Below are 17,718 nucleotides of genomic sequence, written 5' to 3'. Positions count from 1 at the left end.
AAACATACGATCAATACAGGTGGGTGAGGGACCACATGGTTGGCTCAGGTAGCAGAGAAATGGCACAACGAGCTAGTAGGAGGCTACAAGTGGCTGCTGGCTGCCGACTGAGGTTAATCATGGAGAAATTTTTTTCTTGGGGATATATCATATCACTCATGAAGTGGTGGGTAACAATCGGCTTAAGAAAATAAAAATAAAAATTTGATTTTTTGAAGCATCAAGTCGACCCAACTCATGAAAGGTTGTGTCCCTTGGGTTAATTTACCCCCATTCTACTAGTATATATAGATGATGTGACATTTCATTTTCTATACCAAAATGAAGAGCAAGAAGGACTATTCTCGTGTGGAAGAGGGCAACAAGGAGCCATAGCCAAGCATGAAGGAGGTCGAGTTAGAGGGTAGCAAGAGAGAGGGCAGGTTGAAGGGCCTGCCACAAACTTTGGAGAGGATAGGTTGAGGTTTGTTGGATGCTGACTGCACCTCAAAACAGGGAAAGAGGGCTGTGGATAGCCCTAAACAATTTTTTGTTGAATGTTGAAGGTGGCCATGGTTTGACTGGTATTTTGACTTGAATATTGGCACAAGTTTCTAGACAAATTGTTGGTTTGTAAACCTTGCTGAACAATAATTTCTCCTAAAGAAAAGTTGTTGGGTTTTCTCCCAAGGTTGGGTTTCCCAGGGTAAAATTTGTTGTCTCTATTGTACATGGCTACCTTTTTATGATCTTCACTGTTTCCACAACATTTACTGTTGAGAATTTCTGAAGTGTAATTATTCAATGATAACCATGGCATATAAATACTATTTGAAATCATTAGGAAGTAATTATCTGGCACAAATTGTATTCCCCTATCCATCTTGTAAAAAAATTCAAGACACCAAGCTGCCAAAGGGATTATAAAATTGTCTTATAAATAATGGTGGAATTTTCTTCAATGCTAGCTTTGTGAAACAAATATTATGAAAATCATTGCAGATTTGTTACTAAGATAAATGCCTAAAAACTTCTAAGACATTGCACAGAAAGCATTGAAACACCAAGAAGCTTTGGAAGCCATATAAAGGCACAACAATGCGTTATTGTGCTTATACCAAGACGCTGATTGTGCTAAGGATACAGATACAGAACCAATACACGATGTTCCTTGCACAAGAATGTAGAATCTAGAAGTGAGAGTATGCACACTAGAGAATGGGAGATGAACTGAGAAACTAAGATACATGTGCTTCGTTAACTCTTAGAGGCTTCTAACTCATTCCTACATCAATTGCATGAGTCCCTTTTGGACTTCTCATTCATGTGCTTTGACTCTTTGAGGACTCAAGAAACCCCCCCAGTTGACTCATGTGCTTGCCATATCATTGCTGACACATCTGTGCACCTAAATTATGCCACTTGTCCATTCAACGAACTGCCACATGTCTTAACCAGAAGCTTCCATGTGTCATCACATGAGATTGCCACATGTCACGTTAGTGTAAGATGCCAAAAAAATGCCCCCCACAAAAAAATAGGAGCAAAGGTCTCATAATTAATTCCCTCTCGTTGAGAGAACCCCTTTGCAACCAATCATGCCTTGTACTTGTCAAGTGTACCACCTACCTTGTACTTGAATTTTTACATCCATTTGCAGCCATTGGGTTTCTTCCCTGGTGGAAGAGCTGTGAGATTGTGAGTCTGAATTTTTTACCAAAATCTCATGTTCTGCTATCATGGCTATTTCCCATTTAGGTATACCTTGAGCTTCCTCAAACATCTGAGATTTAGTGATTTCCTGAATATTGGCCATAAGAGCATAGTTGCCAGTGTTTGTCGTCTGTTTTCTCTTTTCTCTTGATGATCATCCCTCAATTAATTTGCCTATTCAAACATCTCCAATGGTGTTGTGGCACCATTTGGGTCTCCTCTTGGGATATGCATCATCCAAATTAGTATTGCCACCATGACTTGGCTACCTGTTTTAGAAATTACTAGTCTGGGAGACTCCTCATGCCCGAAATCTCTCCCCCCCCCCTTCAGGTGGATCTATTGGGAGCTTGACACCTAAAATTCTCAGCCACTTTTTGCTGAGGATTTATATTTTAACAAATTTTCTAGTTTATGTTTCTGGGATGTCTTTTTTGCATTATTGATTTCTGTTGTCTAGGGCTTGTTACCACTCAAACTAGCAGAGGACCTAAAGGGGTTCCCAAGATGGCAATTGCTAGGTTAAGGGCAACGGTGGAGGCTTAACTCACTGTCACCACAACTAAGTGTCCCTGCTCTTTACAGACTTTCACCGATGTGAGGAGTCCCGGTAGTGTAGGGATTCACTCGTATAATATATGTCAAAGGATAGGTGAGAAGTGACCCTGAAAACCCTTTTCCAAGGATGGAGTGAAGAATGGAGCTTGCTTTCCTTTTAAGCAAGGGACTTGGTCCACCAGGGATAAGGGGTGAGGATTGGAGAGTCGAGGGAGAAAGGGTAGGTTTATGAACAAGTTTTGCCATCCCTATAATCCTTGGGAAACTTGGATTCCCAAATGATCCTTGAAAGATAGTCTTTATTGAGAAGTGGGACCACACGGGACCAAGTGAACCCAACCCAGGTTCGGGGATAGAATGTAGCAACCAATGATGGTCCTATCTTGGACAAGGTGAGGGGAAAGGACCAAACAAGAATACTTACTTCAAAAGGTTGAATTGATCCTATTGAGGTCTAGCCTTGGGGATGCCTAGGCACAATTCGATCCTAAAGCTATGGTTTGATATCTCGAAGATTCCATCGTTAGAATTGCCTCAAATTTGGAGGAGAGGGAGGTGACCCACCAGCGCAATGGCCTATAGGAGATCGAATTTTTCCTTGGGTCAATTTCTGGGAAAGTGATGCCCTAGGTGACCTAATGGGGCTAGACTTGGGGAAAGGGGAAAATGGTTGAAGGGGTTTGAAATGATCACCCTTTTTGAGGGATCAGTGACTAGTTCACTTGGGGATATGGAGTAAGAATTTGGTTTCTTGATCAAGGAGGCCCAAAAAGTCAACTTTGTTCAATGTTGAGAGAAAGAAAAGAAAAGTGACCTTCAAGCATTTATACTTCAAAGCAAATGATGCAAGCTTCTCGAGATAAATAAATCTCTAGGACATTTCATTTATATAACATTGGCCCATACATTAAATTAGCTAAAACATGCTCAATTCTACATTTCGATAATGCAACAACAACCCTAATTTTAGCAGTATGCAACAACAAGAATAAGAGAATCAAAATTTACTTACAATGTTATAGAGTATATCCAGCCAACATTTTGTTTGCTCAATAAAGCTCCAAGACAAGAGAAGTAGCCCAAATCCATACATCAAAATTCATCCATCTCGCAAAATATCCACCAAGGAAAAAATGCGAAAATTCTCAATGATTAGAGAGATCCCAAGTCAAGTGATGATACAAATGATTGTATCTAACATCAATATATAGCCTCCTAAGGAATTTGAATTAGCCTATGGGCCTACATTAACCCCTAATAATGTGCAAATAATAACCCCTATTGGTGACATGCCCACCAAACTAGCTCACAAATGTAAAAATAAGCCTCACAAGGGGCCAAATAATAGTATGTGCATGTCGTAGGGCCCTCCAAAGGCTCAATAAAATTTTGAAGTGCCATATTGAGGGATAAATTCCTCGGAATATGATGGACAAGGGGGTGGCCCCTTATTCTCAAGTAGTGGACCTGTGATGCTCTTAGTGGGTTTGAGGGCACATCAATGACCCCATGGGTCTCCATATGGATCAAAGATGCTTGTAGATCCTCTGCAATGGCCCAAGTGGTGGAATGAATGCTGCCATGACGTACAAGTGCTAGGGCACCTGCCAAGAGTGTGGGGCTTGCTGGGCATAATGTAATAATCATGTTAGCATCGTCTAAAGGTGGATCACTAGTAGTCTCTGAACATCCATGAAGATCTGTGGAGTGCTGCCAGCTGCTGTGGAGGCCCATGGCTCTCTATGCACACCCTACATGTGCCAATGTGGACCTTTGAGGGTCAGGATCCCATATAGGGAAGCCAAACCTAAATGGAAACCACCTGCAATCCTGCATAAGATACAATGTGTCCCCTAAGCTTCTAGTACAATCAGTCTTAGAATAATCGGGTAAAAGAGATTACAAACCATGGATAACAAAGTGGGCACTTCATAATGGCATGCCCTTCCGTAGTGGACTTTGGGTGTCTCCAAGCTCCAAAGGGGGTTAGCGAGGTACCTAATTAGGCGATTTTAGCCCTTAGAGGGGATAGTATATCCAAGGTACACCCTTCTAATGGGGGTGGCAAGTGACACATAAGTGAGATGGAATAGGGAATGAGAGGGGCAACCTTGGGCCACATAATGGGGCATAGGGGTAGTTAAATAAGGGGAAGCCCACACCTGGGTATATTATGTATAGGAGGGAGCAGTCGTGGTACATGAGGTGCCCTGACCTTGATTTTTTCACCCTTCTTTATATGTCTTTTGCCTTTTATGGATTTTCTTTAATTAACTGCTTGGGGCTCAAAGGATAAGAGCATGATGTGTAATATATAACGGTGATTACCCCCTTTTAGGTAGGGCGGTTCATTGCCCTCCAGGGGTTGGGACAATCATGGGTTCCTGAATGATAGAGGAGGCTCATCTAGGGCCTATGGAACCAGGGTGATGGCCATGGATTGGGGTAGAGCTCATGCAATGGCTTTTGCCCACGTGTTAATTATTTTTGTCCCGACCATCTTTTGCATTTTATGGTACAATTTCCTGTTAAATGTGGCCATTTATGCTTTTCATTTTTTCTTTTAATTGCTTCAACCTCCGGGGCATCATTCTAGGCCTGACCCAAGGTGGGGGCAAGGGGATAGGGAGGCTAGCCCTATGTGGACCCAAAATGGGAATGTGGACCTAGGTGGGAGAAAAGATGAATGGGGGTATAGTGAGTGGATAGGGAGTAATATGTGCGGATAAAGGAGCGGGACCACACACCCAAAGTTAGGGTTTCCCAAGTAGTACCACCCTAGAACCAAATGGTCAATAAAGGAGATCCCATAGGACTAAGATCCAAGGGTAACAACCAAAAGAGATCAAGGGGATAGGAGCACAAACTAAGCCCACTATTTCTGCCAAATCCCCCCATCAATCCATACCCAGAAGTATCCATGACAAGTAAACCCAATACTCAATTACCAAATGATAAGACATACCTTTAGAAATTAGATTTAGGAGGCCCACCTTCAAACATACGATCAATACAGGTGGGTGAGGGACCAAATGGCTATCTCAGGTGGCAGAGAAATGGAACAATGGGCTAGTAGGAGGCGTCAAGGGGCTGCTAGCTGCCTGCTGAGGCTCATCATGGAGAAAAAATTCTCCTAGGGACATCACCCACAAAATGGTGGGTAACAGGGCTTTCTGGCTAATTTTCAAAACTGATGGAATTTCCTCCTTTGCTTCTTGGTGTTGATTTCTATCTGTATTTCTTTGTCTGCTATCTGTGTGATCGAGCATATGTGTTCTGTTTCAGATGTTTAACTTGTCTGTAGAAATATGACATTTCTTGAACCCTTTAAAAGTGTCTTATAACTTTTTTATCATTCTAAAGTTAAACCTTTTACAGTACTAGAATGGTGTACCCTGTTAGAAATAAACAGACTAACTTGCCTTTTATATTCCTTTTTCATCTTGGTTCTACATGAACTATGTCAGGCATCCATTTATTTCTATGAAGTTGACCCAAGTTACAAGCACAAAATGCTTATTGTCTGACTGTATGTATAAATTTATTGTGGATGCATTCTTAAAGATGATGGTGGAGAGAAATAAAAAATATACCATTATTATTAATGTCATAGACAATACATCTTTCCTGCGCCTTTATCCCATGTCTCATATACTTTATAACATCCCTAAACAGTCATAGTGTGTCAAGCACCTAACCCCTAACTTCAACATCTTAATGTTACATTGGCCACATGTTATTGATATAAACTGACCATCATAAAAACATTTATAACATTCTAAATATTATTGGAGTGTTAGACTTAATACTCCAATATTTATGGGTGATCCATTATTTAGTTTTTAATACCCAACTACTAATTTAATAAATATTCTGAGATGAAAGAACTGAAAACTGAGCTCCCAAACACATTTTCTAAGTATGCTGAGTATTCTAACAGAACAATAGCTGCGGAAAAAAAATTCTTGAAAACACAAGCACACAATAAAACATTACACCAGAAATTTACCCAGGAAACCCCAACTAGGGAAAACCTGCCAACTTGTGTGTTCTTATTATGCTCAACAAAATCTTCAGAAATTGATTACAAGTAGAGGGAAATCTTCCCTTCACTTTGCTAAGCCACACCACAACTGTTCTGCGCACTTCTCTCCTACTCGGCCTGCCTGTGTGTGCACTGTACGAACTCATACAGGCCTGTACGGCCCTCCTGCGCAGCTGAATGCGGCCCTTGCTGAAGTGTATGCTGGCTGGAAAATACTTTGAGGCTGTTCGGCCTGCCTTTCTTCCCTAGTGCGCTGATATGAAAACCATAGGCACTGAACTGGACACTCTTCTCTCTGCTAAGTGGAATACACAAGCTGTCTAGTGCATAATGAGCAAAGTCTGTGCGTTTTTCCCTCCTTTGAAGTCGACCTGGGTCCACTGACTCCATGAATGGCTGAGATGAAATCTCAATGGATGGTTGAGATCGTTTCACATTTTGACTATAGGAAAATTAAAATTTAAGTCAAAATAATGAGAAAAAGTAAAACTGCGCCTTTGGCCCATTTGTGGGTCCCTCTGCCAATTTTAGTGCACCTCTAAATTTAGCTGAACCCTTCCTCCTCTAACTCCATTTAACACACTATGTACTTCCCTCTCACAAGGGAATAAAAAACTCCAGCTTAAAATTATAAAACCTAATTGAATCCAAAGGAAAATCGCAAGCTAGAATGCAAACAACAACTAACCCCCACACATGCCCCTCCTAAAAAAGAAGAAATTGTTCTAAGAAAACCCATAGCAGCTTTGGATGGCATCTAACCTCCCAGTATTCCCTCTCAACAATTTTTTACTTAGAAGTAATACAATCTTCAAATCTCTCTGCTCCCATGTTAAATCGACTATATGTACCACATCAATGTTGAGTTGAGGTACATAAGCCCTTAAATCTTTGAAGAGGGCTTGACAGGTTGGCAAAAATGGGGTACTGTTAAAACCTTTGCCAGGGTTCAAGTAGCCCCCAGGTGTCTAAGTATAGTATGTTGGACTATGGACCATTTTCTTCATGCTCGCAACAACTTTCTCTAGAAAAGATAGACATGAGGAAATGGAACCTAGTTGGATTAGTATTTGCCTCAGAAAGAAAGAGTGCACTTGCTTAACTGAGTGATATGATTATGCTAGACACCTCTAAGGAAATTTTATTACCTGGTTGAAAAAGGCATTAAAGCATGTAAAAGAGCAAGAGATTCCAAGGCTATCTTGGGATGGAATCCTTTTAGCTAATATGGATGTGAAATGTTGTCCTTGTGCTCTCGTTAACAATATTTATTGAAGCCTTAAATTTTGACCGTGTAAACAATGATGACAACAAACTGAATTACAAACAAAAACGAACAAGGAATATACTTAATTCTACAAAACGATAGAAAAAAATGAGGCTTATGCTGGATGAGTGGCTTCTATTTTTTTGAGTTTTGGTGTCGTGTTTTCAGTGGGTAGGATTCAATTTTGGGCCATACACATTTCAATAGACTAAAAGATTTGTCGTATGGTGCTTTCTACCAATGCTAGTCGTTGAATGGAAAGTTGCTTTTGTTCCCTCACTGCAGGTTCAAAAATTTGGGTCTGAAGCAAGTGGAGAAGAGATTTTTACTTTCATTACTGATATAATAGAGGCAGAAGTAAAACAATGGCATGCAAATGGGCAGGTGGATGCTAGGGTTACTTATCTCTTTGACAAAGCGAAGGATCGCTCAGATGATGCTGCCATGATTGTAAATGTGGAAAAGGTAAGAACTCTCTTATCATTGTCCTTTGTCTATTGTCATCATTTCTATTTCAGATTTCTTATTCCTTGTGTCCCCTTGAGTTTGAACTGTGGAAATATACATGACAAAAATGAAATGATGTTTACTGTGTTATTAGTGTTTACAATGCAATAGCTTTACATTACTGATCTGATCTCACTTATTGCTTACCATTTTGTCTCTCATTCATAAATTAGAAGATAAAAGTTTTGGGGACTAATCAAATAATTTTTGGTCATCTGCATTTTGTAACTCCCATGCAAAACTGGCATTTTCTATTCAGGATTTCCTTTTATGCTTTTCAGAAAGAATCTGGTCAATGCATTCAAAAAAACCAAAGCCTAAGATCTTCACACTTTGATTAGTCAATGGCGGAGCCTGTGGGACTCGAGTTTTCTTGCTGCTTCAAATGTGCATTGTCATTATAACTTTGAGTCTGCGAAAGATTCAGATCATATTTGTCATTTATATTTTATGGTTTTATTCATTTTCATTATTTAATCATTTATGCTTCATTTCTCCCTTAATTCACGTCTCTTTGTTTGATGTTGGCAAACTCATTTTCTCCAAATGCACTGTGAACATAGACGAGAAATTTTGCCTATATAACAGATGCACGTTTCATTCATCATGGAGCAGAAAAACCTTATAACCTTTTGGTTACTTTTAGACAAGCTTTTCACAGAAGCAGTTTCTGAAATAAGGACCTCCTGTGGCAAGACGAAAATCATTTATGCTAAAGTGGTTGAGCCTAAGTGAAAATTGCTATTCTATTTGCTGTTTCTAAAATAAATTCTCAGGAGAGTATTTACTGTTATTTAGCATTTTTCTCAAATACACATATTTTTCAATATGTGTGTGTGTACAGCTTGAGTCAGCCTAATGGTTAAGAACATGTGTTTCCTTCTAAGAGGTCAAAAGTTCAAATCAAAAGAGGGGTAGAGCATGTACACCTCCATAGACTTTAGCAATCAATTCACTGTGCAGAAGAGGGTCCCTTATCCCACAAACAATGGAGTCTCATACACCAATTTAGTGCCTGGCTTGACCATGCCTTTAAAATCACATTATTATTATTTAATATCTTGACAAGGGGGAATTATAACTAGATCACACTATCATCCATGCCATTGGGGATTGTAACCCCTTGGCCACATCACACTCCTGCCATTATAACCCCTTGGCCTGATAGAATGGCCCACAAACCTTCCTATCGGATTAGCCAAGATTCCAACGAAGAAGGGCAGCATCAACACCACTCAGTCTGCCTCTGATGGGCATTTTTCATTTTTATATTGAAAAGGTTTTTTCTTTATATAAAAAGAGTTATTATTAATCGCAAAATTGGCATTACATATCAAGCTGGAGCTTGGAATACCTATAACTTCAGTACACCTTTGGGCAGAGGTGCACTGCACTGTGGGACCTGTCACTGATATCGACCTACCACTGATATCGTGCTTTTCCACGTAGTATGTAGAATTAGTTCTCAAGGCTTCACCCCACGATATGATAAATTGTAATGGACTGAACCAGGTGTACTTTTTCCTGACTAGGTCAGCTTCTTCCCAGAGGCTGCTTCACCATTTACTTCTTTAGTAGCTAGCCCTACTGCCGTTGCTTCTGCAGGATGCAGAATCCGTTCTGCTTAGTGGTAAGAAATCAACGGGCAGCTTAATTAGGTGATTTCTCTTACTTTGATAATTGCTTGTGATGTATTTTTACTTAACTTGATTAGCTTCTTCTTTCTCTTGATTATTATTGTGTTTGCTATCATCAAACAACTACCAAACAATGAAGATCAATGAGACAAGAGGACACAAAATATAGGCTGCAAGCTAGTGCCAAAACCTCTCCTCTTGAGAGGAAAACCCACAAGAATTCTTCTCTTCTTATAGAATGTTCAGATGATGAATTCCAAGACCTAAGACCCTTGTCAAAGACCCCTCCAAGGCCAAGCCAACTTTCCTTCTTGATGAGCAATTTCGACCTAGCAGCTTCCAATATCTTCGACCTAGCAGCTTCTAGCAACTTGGACTTCCCCATCAACTTCTTTTGCAACTTCGACTTCCCAACAACTTTGATTTCCCCAACTTCTTTTGCAACTTCGACTTCCCCAACAACTTTTGCAATTTCGGTCTAGCAGCCATTTTAGAAACCCTAACATGAAAGAGAGAGAAAGGTCCAAAAGTTCAATCTTGCTTCTCTTCTTCTTTTCCTTGTTTTTCGTCCTTTTCCTTTTGTGGTATGATGTTGATATCCCCTTCTGGTGGTATGATGCTGATATCCCCTTCAATGCTTCCCGTTCACCATATTATGAGCCTATGCTTTATGCTATATACATGCTGCTGGAAAAGGCTTCAAAGGCCCTACTATGCATGAGATAAGGGTTTATCGTTGCAAAAGGAAATTGCCTCCATTAATGAGTATTTGAAAGATTTCAAAAACTCATGGGAAAGAACGAGATGTACCATCATGTCAGATGCATGGACTGATCAAAGAAACCGTACCATCATAAGCTTTCTTATCTTTTGCTCACAGGGAACTATGTTTCTAAAATTAGTTGATGCATCTGATAAGGTAAAAGATGGACAATTGTGTTGGAAATAATACTGAGAGGGGGGGTGAATCAGTATTATCTAGCAATTTAATAAATCTTCCTTATTTGATCTTTGAATTATTTTAGCATGTCAGTACCATAAAATAATGAGCATGAAAAAACAGATAGTCACACCAAAGAACACAAGATGTAAGGTGGAAACCCAATGTGGGTGAAAACCACCTGCTGCAATATGTCTCTATCTTCTTTCAATTTAGAAACTTCTTTTACAATGATTTTGTACTGGTGCAGTCCTTTACCAGTACGCAGGCTTCAACCTGCAGAGAGCTACAACTCTCTCTCTCTCTCGTTTTCCAGTCTACTCCTGGAAGGGAGCTACAACCCCCTACTTCTTTTCATAAAGCATCAGATGATCAACAAGTACATAACAGATATAGATCACTACAGATATCAGATCAGCAATAACAGACTAACCCAGAACACCTTATCAACAGAGAAATTCAATCAACAGAACATCTTAAAACAGAGACGCAGTTTTTATTTCTGTGGCCTGCGACCAGACGCCGTTAACCTTATGCTACTCTGCGTCCACACGCAGATATCCTTCTGCTCCGCTGCGTGCCCACGCACTGTTCCTTTGACTGCTCTGCGTTCTGTTGCTTCAGGGACGCACCCAAAGATACTATCGCGCCGCGTCTTTCGCTACAGAGACGCACCTGAAAACACTATCGCGCCGCGTCCTTCTGCTTCAGAGACGCACCTGAACCTTGATCTCCCTGCGTCCCCACGCAGGTCTCTATCTACTGTGCTGCGTCTCGGCGCACTTGCCCTTTACAGTACCTGCGTCCCAGCGCACTTTTCCTTCACTGAACCTGCGACCCTTTAGATATAAATGATATGAAGGTTTCAGGACAAACCCAAACAGTCAGATCTACAGATCTGATCATGCGCCATAGAGATCACAGTCCATTAGAAGATTCGCCCTCTTAGATCTGGACTAGATCTCACCAAATAAGATATTCAACCCAAGACAATTGCACAATCCAAATGAACTCCTTTGCTTTATATAGGCAAGCTCCTCCCCAAAACATGGAACAATACCACGAGCCGACACCATAGAAACACAAAACCGTCGGCTAGATACCACACAAGAAACCCCCACTTGCTTTTCTCTGCCTTGAAATGTGTGCACTGGGTAGACGCACCCCCTGAACGGCTGGCCGGCGTCCCTGGACGCGGGTTCTGCATGGTATACCTGCGGGGACGCACTTTCTGAACCGATTGCCAGCGTCCTTCTTAATTTTCAACAAACTGAGAGCCTTACCACTGGAGTTTCCATCAAGTACAACATCTGTAACATACAGTCATACCAGAAAACATAATGCCAACAAATTGTTGTTTCAGCTATTTGATGTGGTTGTTGAGGAGGTGGGGGTGGCTAATGTTGTTCAAGTCATCACAGATAATGCCTCTAACTATGTTTTCGTTGGTAAACTGTTAGAGGAAAAACACAGAACCATCTTTTGGACCCCATGTGCTACACATTGCATAGACTTCATGCTTGAGGATATTGGCAAATTAGATTGGGTCAAAAACACTGTAGTTCATGCCAAAAGCATAACAAAATTTATCTACAATCATTCATGGATTTTGAGCTTGATGAGGAAACACACGGGGGATAGGGATATTATTAAGCCTGCCATCACTAGATTTGCTGCTAATTTTTTGACATTGCACTCTATGCTTTCACAATATAGAAACTTGCAAAAGATACTTTCTAGTGAAGAATGGAATCAACTCACAAACAGGAAGACAAAGAATTGAAAAAGAAAATTAATGAAGAAATATTTTGGAGAAAGGCAACAGAGATTGTGAAGCTTGCTGAGCCACTAGTTAAGGTGTTGCGGTTGGTGGATGGGGAAAGATTGGCTATGGGCTTCGTTTATGAGGCTATGGGTCAAGCAAAGGAGCAAATAAAGAGGGCATACAAGGATAAAGTGGCTAAGTATTGGCCCATTTGGGCAATTATTGATGAAAGATGGAACAATCAACTCCATCGCCCTATACATGCAGCTGGGTATTTTTTGAACCCACGGTATCATTATAAAGTTAAGCAGACAGGAGCTTTGAAGGGGTAGGTTAGAGATGGATTGATTGACTGCATTGATCGCATGATCCCATTGGAGTGTGATCAGTTAGAGATACACCGACAGGCCATAACCTTCAACAATGCCTCAGGTACCTTTGGGAAGAACCTAGCAAAGATTACAAGGGATGCAAATGAGTCAGGTAAACCAAAATTTCAATTTTCAAATTCTTAATACTTATTTTGTTAAATCGTTTATAATTTGAAAGTTAGATATAATTTGTAATTTTGTTGAGCTAATTCATTACAATCCTATGTTTTTTGCAGCACAATGGTGGGAGACTTTTGGTAGCCATTGTCTTGAATTGCAGAAGTTTGCAATTCGTATTTTGAGTCAAACTTGCAGTGCTACTGGGTGTACAATTGGTCTGTGTTTGAGAGGATTCACATGAAGAAGAGAAACCGTTTGGATAAAAAACGGTTAAATGATCTAGTCTATGTCCAATACAACCTCCGGCTCAGACGCAACCAATTGCTGAACAAAATACCTGATTCAGATTCCATTGTGTTGGAAGACATTGATCCAACATCATATTGGGTAGTGGAGAGTCATCCAACAGAGTTTGATTCTGATGAGGATCTTGATTTGGATTTACAGGTGGAGGCATCACTCGAACATAATGTTCAGTTGAATGCAGACCCTGATCCACTTGTACCAGCCTCAGCTTCAGGGCCAACAAGTCCTCCAGTTGCAGGTGCTTTCTTTGCTCAGCCACGACAGAAGCGCATATCTCGTCTATCTCAGCTTGCAGCTGCTGCACAGCCTGCTACTGATACCACTTCTACAGTTGTAGTTGGAGATCATGATGATGAGGAGCTATGGGGCCCCTTGTCTGACTCTGATCCAGAGGTTGATCCAGGTGATCTTGGCTCCTCTAGCAGTAGCCAGTAGTACTGGTCGCAATTTACTTTTGTTGTAGAGGCCATTTCTAGCCTCCTTGGTTATGGGTTTTTGTTTTGATCTCTATATCATCATCATGTATGTATTGGACAGTGCACTGGGTGCCATTTTGATATAATGGATATATTCATGAGCCTACTTTGATCATATGTTGTCTGCTATCTATATTCTAATGCTGTGTGTTTGGAAACATGAATGAAAATCTTTTTTTTTTTTTTTTAATTAAATATTTATTTTTTATATATAAAAAATAAATATTTAATGTATTTTTTACAACAACCGAGTCATTGAAATCGAGCCGGCCGAGTCGATACTTAGTTGGAGTCGAAGTCGATCCTTGGCTGAGTCGAAGTATTAAAACATTACTTTCGGTAGCCTTGTAACAACCCAATTAGATACTTTCAAAAATCAAAATGAACAATAAATTAAAGTTACCTCTTAATGATTGCCTTTCGTCATGACATTCGCTTATTGTAGCGTCAACATCTTGCATATGTTGTATGAATCCATCTCCAAGACACATATTACCAAAGTTTTCCTTTTCCATCATACATATTAGGAACTTCATATGTTCTTTGTGTTGAAGAATGTAACTAGGTTCGGTCTTCACAAATATATTTAAGTCACAATATAATGTATTTGTCAAAGGAAAGAAAATGAAATTTTATTATTAATAAAATTGATTTATTAAAGTAGGGGTTTCATGCTTGGGTCAATTAGTTTTAGATCAAAGCCTCCATTGTTGCCTTCTAGGGTTTGTGTCAAGTGTCCTTATCCATGCCATAATGTAAATAACCTTTCTTGGGAATTATTTGTCAAAAAATAAATTTATTTTATATTAACATTAGTCTTCTAGGCCTCCACCACCAAGTTGGTCTCAAAACTGGACAAGTCGGCCTAAAATTGAGCAATAGAATCACTATTTAAAGGCAACAACTCAACGTCATTTGTGTTATGAACATAATTTATGTAAAAATAATAAAAATAGATAATAAATAATAATCATAATAATATGTAATAAAATAATTAGTTAAACAAAGAGGCATGTCTCTATAGGCATCCCTGTTCGTGAAAGGGTACTTACCTGGCTATATATATAGGATCCTCATTCTCATTGTATCATCATTCTTCATACAATTTATTTATAATAATATTTGAATCCTCAATGGATATTTTCATATTCCAAGTCTTTTGGAGTATTTAACGAGAAATACGAACTTTGTTCATTTCATTGGTATTGGAACGAATAGCGATTTAGTCAATATCACAACTCAAGAAGATGAGAACCAATAGAAGTTAAAACATATTAAGATGTTGTAGTTCAAATGAAGGAAATTCCAAGTGAAGATTTTGTAACCAACTTGACGACATCGAAACCTAAAGTAAATCATAATCTTGCTACACACATGATAAAGGAAACCAAAATAACTCTTTATCTACATCTGAATCACAATAACAAACATTTTGAATCAATCTACGAATCTGTATCACTCAGAACATAAACAACAAACTTATGTTCCGAAGAATACTGAAGTGCACACAACTCAATCCAATGATTAGCAATTCATCCCAAGTTTCCAGTAATCAAAAGATTTCACAAAAGATTAATTTAGGATGATCAGATCCTTCCTCTATGCAATTTATGTATCACTACAAGGATCATATCAACTTGTATCGACAAACATGACTGTCCTGAGACGAGAAGACATCTGTAGCAGAAAAAGAGATCAAGCCCTTTCATCAACAAGCTTTGAGGACAAAGATTTTTGAAGGGGAAGGCAATGTTATGAACATAATTTATGTAAAAATAATAAAAATAGATAATAAATAATAATCATAATAATATGTAATTAAATAATAATTAGTTAAACAAAGAGGCATGTCTCTACAGACATGCTTGTTCGTGAAAGGGTACTTACCTGGCTATATATATAGGACCCTCATTCTCATTGTATCATCATTCTTCATACAATTTATATATAATAATATTTGTATCCTCAATGGATATTTTCATATTCCAAGTCTTCTGGAGTATTTAACGAGAAGTACGAACTTTGTTCGTTTCATTTTGTCATTCACTTACAACAAGTTCTATCTACAGTGTTTGGGCTTAGGAAAAGTGCGAAATTCAAGGAAGAAAGAGAAGAAGGATAGCGAAGAAGGAGGTCTCTCTCAAGCATAAAAGGTCAAAATTTTCTCTCTTTCTCACACGTGTGAATCTGTGCCGCTGCTGGAAGGGGGCCAAATTCTGTAGTAACTGGGAGACCAAATTTTTGCTATTGGGGGTCGAAATTTTGCAACTGGAAGTCGAATTACTGGATTGAAGCTGCTGGATAAGGAGAACCTATTATATCATCTTAGAAGGCTGACTTGGTGGAGGAGGAAAGTCTGTTGGTCTATGGTCTTGGTCCATCTCAAATTGAATTACTAAAGGAAGAGTTCTTTATTGGGTTTTCCCTATATAGGTTTTTTAGCCCTGGCTGTCCACTTACGTATGGTGTCCTGATCTTCATATTTTGTTTTTGATAATTGCTTAATTAACTAAGATAAAAGAAGAACATAAGAAAGATACAAAGAATTCAAAGATATCACAAGTAATTATCAACTAAAGAAAGTCTTTATGCCTTTTTGATTTTCTAACATGGTTTCAGAGTGAAGGTGAAGAAGGAAGAAAAAGGGACATTAAAAGTGGGAGCACACAAGAAGACAAGCCTACTATTTACAAGAACAATGACAAATTCAATGAAGGAAGAAAACAAATTAGAAGGGGCCTCCAACTACAGGGCATGGTAAAAGAGAATAGATCTCATTCTTGAAAAGAACAAAGTTTTAGATCTTGTTCAAGGAAAAGTCAAGAAGCCTACTAATGAATCAAGAAATGTAGAGAAAGTGAAGTTTAGAGAACTGTTGATTTTTAATGTACCTTGGACAAGTGGTTTCCCATGGGTTAGTCTCTACCTAGGGAAAAGTGTCCAAAATAATTCTTTTCCTAAGTGAGACTTTATAAAGTGAAAGTGACTTTATAAGTGGTAAAATGAATGTTAAATTATAAAGTGAAAATTGACTTTAGACATAAAGTACAATGTGGGTACTTTATTTAATGGGTGAGTTAAAAAATAGAATATGAGAATTAAATGCACATTTATTCTCATCCTTTGATCTAAATGAATATGAGCCATTATATTTTAGGGTTTTCGAAAAGTCATTTAGGGAAACAAAAGGGGGAAAAGAAAAGAGAGGTTGTATTCATTTTTCATGAGCAGATTGGAGAAAGGAGACTGAGAGCTGGAGAAAAGTTTTGAAGGAGAAATTTGTTGCAGCGAGATGAAGAAGTGATTTCTGGGCAAAGTTGGGCATGGAAATCAAGGTTTAGAAGACAACAAAAGGTACAGTACGAACAACATTGAATGCTGTGAGCTGCATGCCGTTCGAGAGAAGTTTTTGTTTTGAAAAAAATCTGTACAGTCTGTACAACAGTACGGAAATCCGTAAAATCCGTACAGTCTTATTCATACAGTACATATTTTCATCTTCACGTGGGCACGAAAATCGAGGCAAAGTGGGCATGGTTTTCAAGGAGTTTTGGGCTAAAGAGATAAGTTGTATTTTGCTGATTTGTTTTGTCTGCAAATGTATTTTTCCTGAACTTGAAAGATGAATAAATTTGAAGAGCTCTCTAATAGGTTTTCCCCAGAGAAGATTGAAGGGGTTTCCCTGGGTCTAAGTTGACCAAAAATCTGTGTGTATTTTTATGTATGTTGTTGGTCTAGTTATGTCCATATTTATTTTCAGCATGTGTTGACAGTCCCGTGTGTTTTAATTTGAAAATTTCATTTCCAGAATTCTATATGTTGAATGTATGTTTATGGGAAAGGACATTTAACTGAATGGGAGTGATAAGGTGAAATTAAAAGAGGGTTGGGATTGTTGGAAACTTTTTTTTGTCATCAAATTTCAACATGGTATCAGAGGTACAGGCTGAAAATTGCAATTTGAACAACAGGAAATAGTTTGGGACAACAAACAGTGGTTTGGACAACAAATTGAATTTTTGGACAACAAATTG

The 17,718-nt window shown here is 38.9% G+C and overlaps 1 protein-coding gene across 2 annotated transcripts in view; it reads left to right on the top strand.

Moving 5' to 3' along the window:
* LOC149210963 (U-box domain-containing protein 70-like) overlaps window positions 1-17,718 on the top strand; it is a 156,769-nt gene that overhangs the window by 71,793 nt on the left and 67,258 nt on the right. For both annotated transcript variants that reach the window (XR_016252975.1, XM_089396837.1), the window contains exon 5: window positions 7,848-8,027. Coding sequence is in view for 1 of the 2 variants with exons in the window: in XM_089396837.1 (XP_089252963.1) it covers window positions 7,848-8,027 (180 nt within the window). In the remaining variant the exon portion in view is untranslated. The remainder of the gene's footprint in view (window positions 1-7,847; window positions 8,028-17,718) is intronic.

This window comes from Pinus tabuliformis, chromosome 1_2 (assembly GCF_031772625.1).
Source record: "Pinus tabuliformis cultivar Carrire ecotype Pingquan chromosome 1_2, CPIR1, whole genome shotgun sequence".
Lineage (NCBI taxonomy): Eukaryota > Viridiplantae > Streptophyta > Pinopsida > Pinales > Pinaceae > Pinus > Pinus tabuliformis.
Note: the sequence above shows the minus strand (reverse complement) of the source record. Positions and strands in the feature narration are given on the sequence as shown.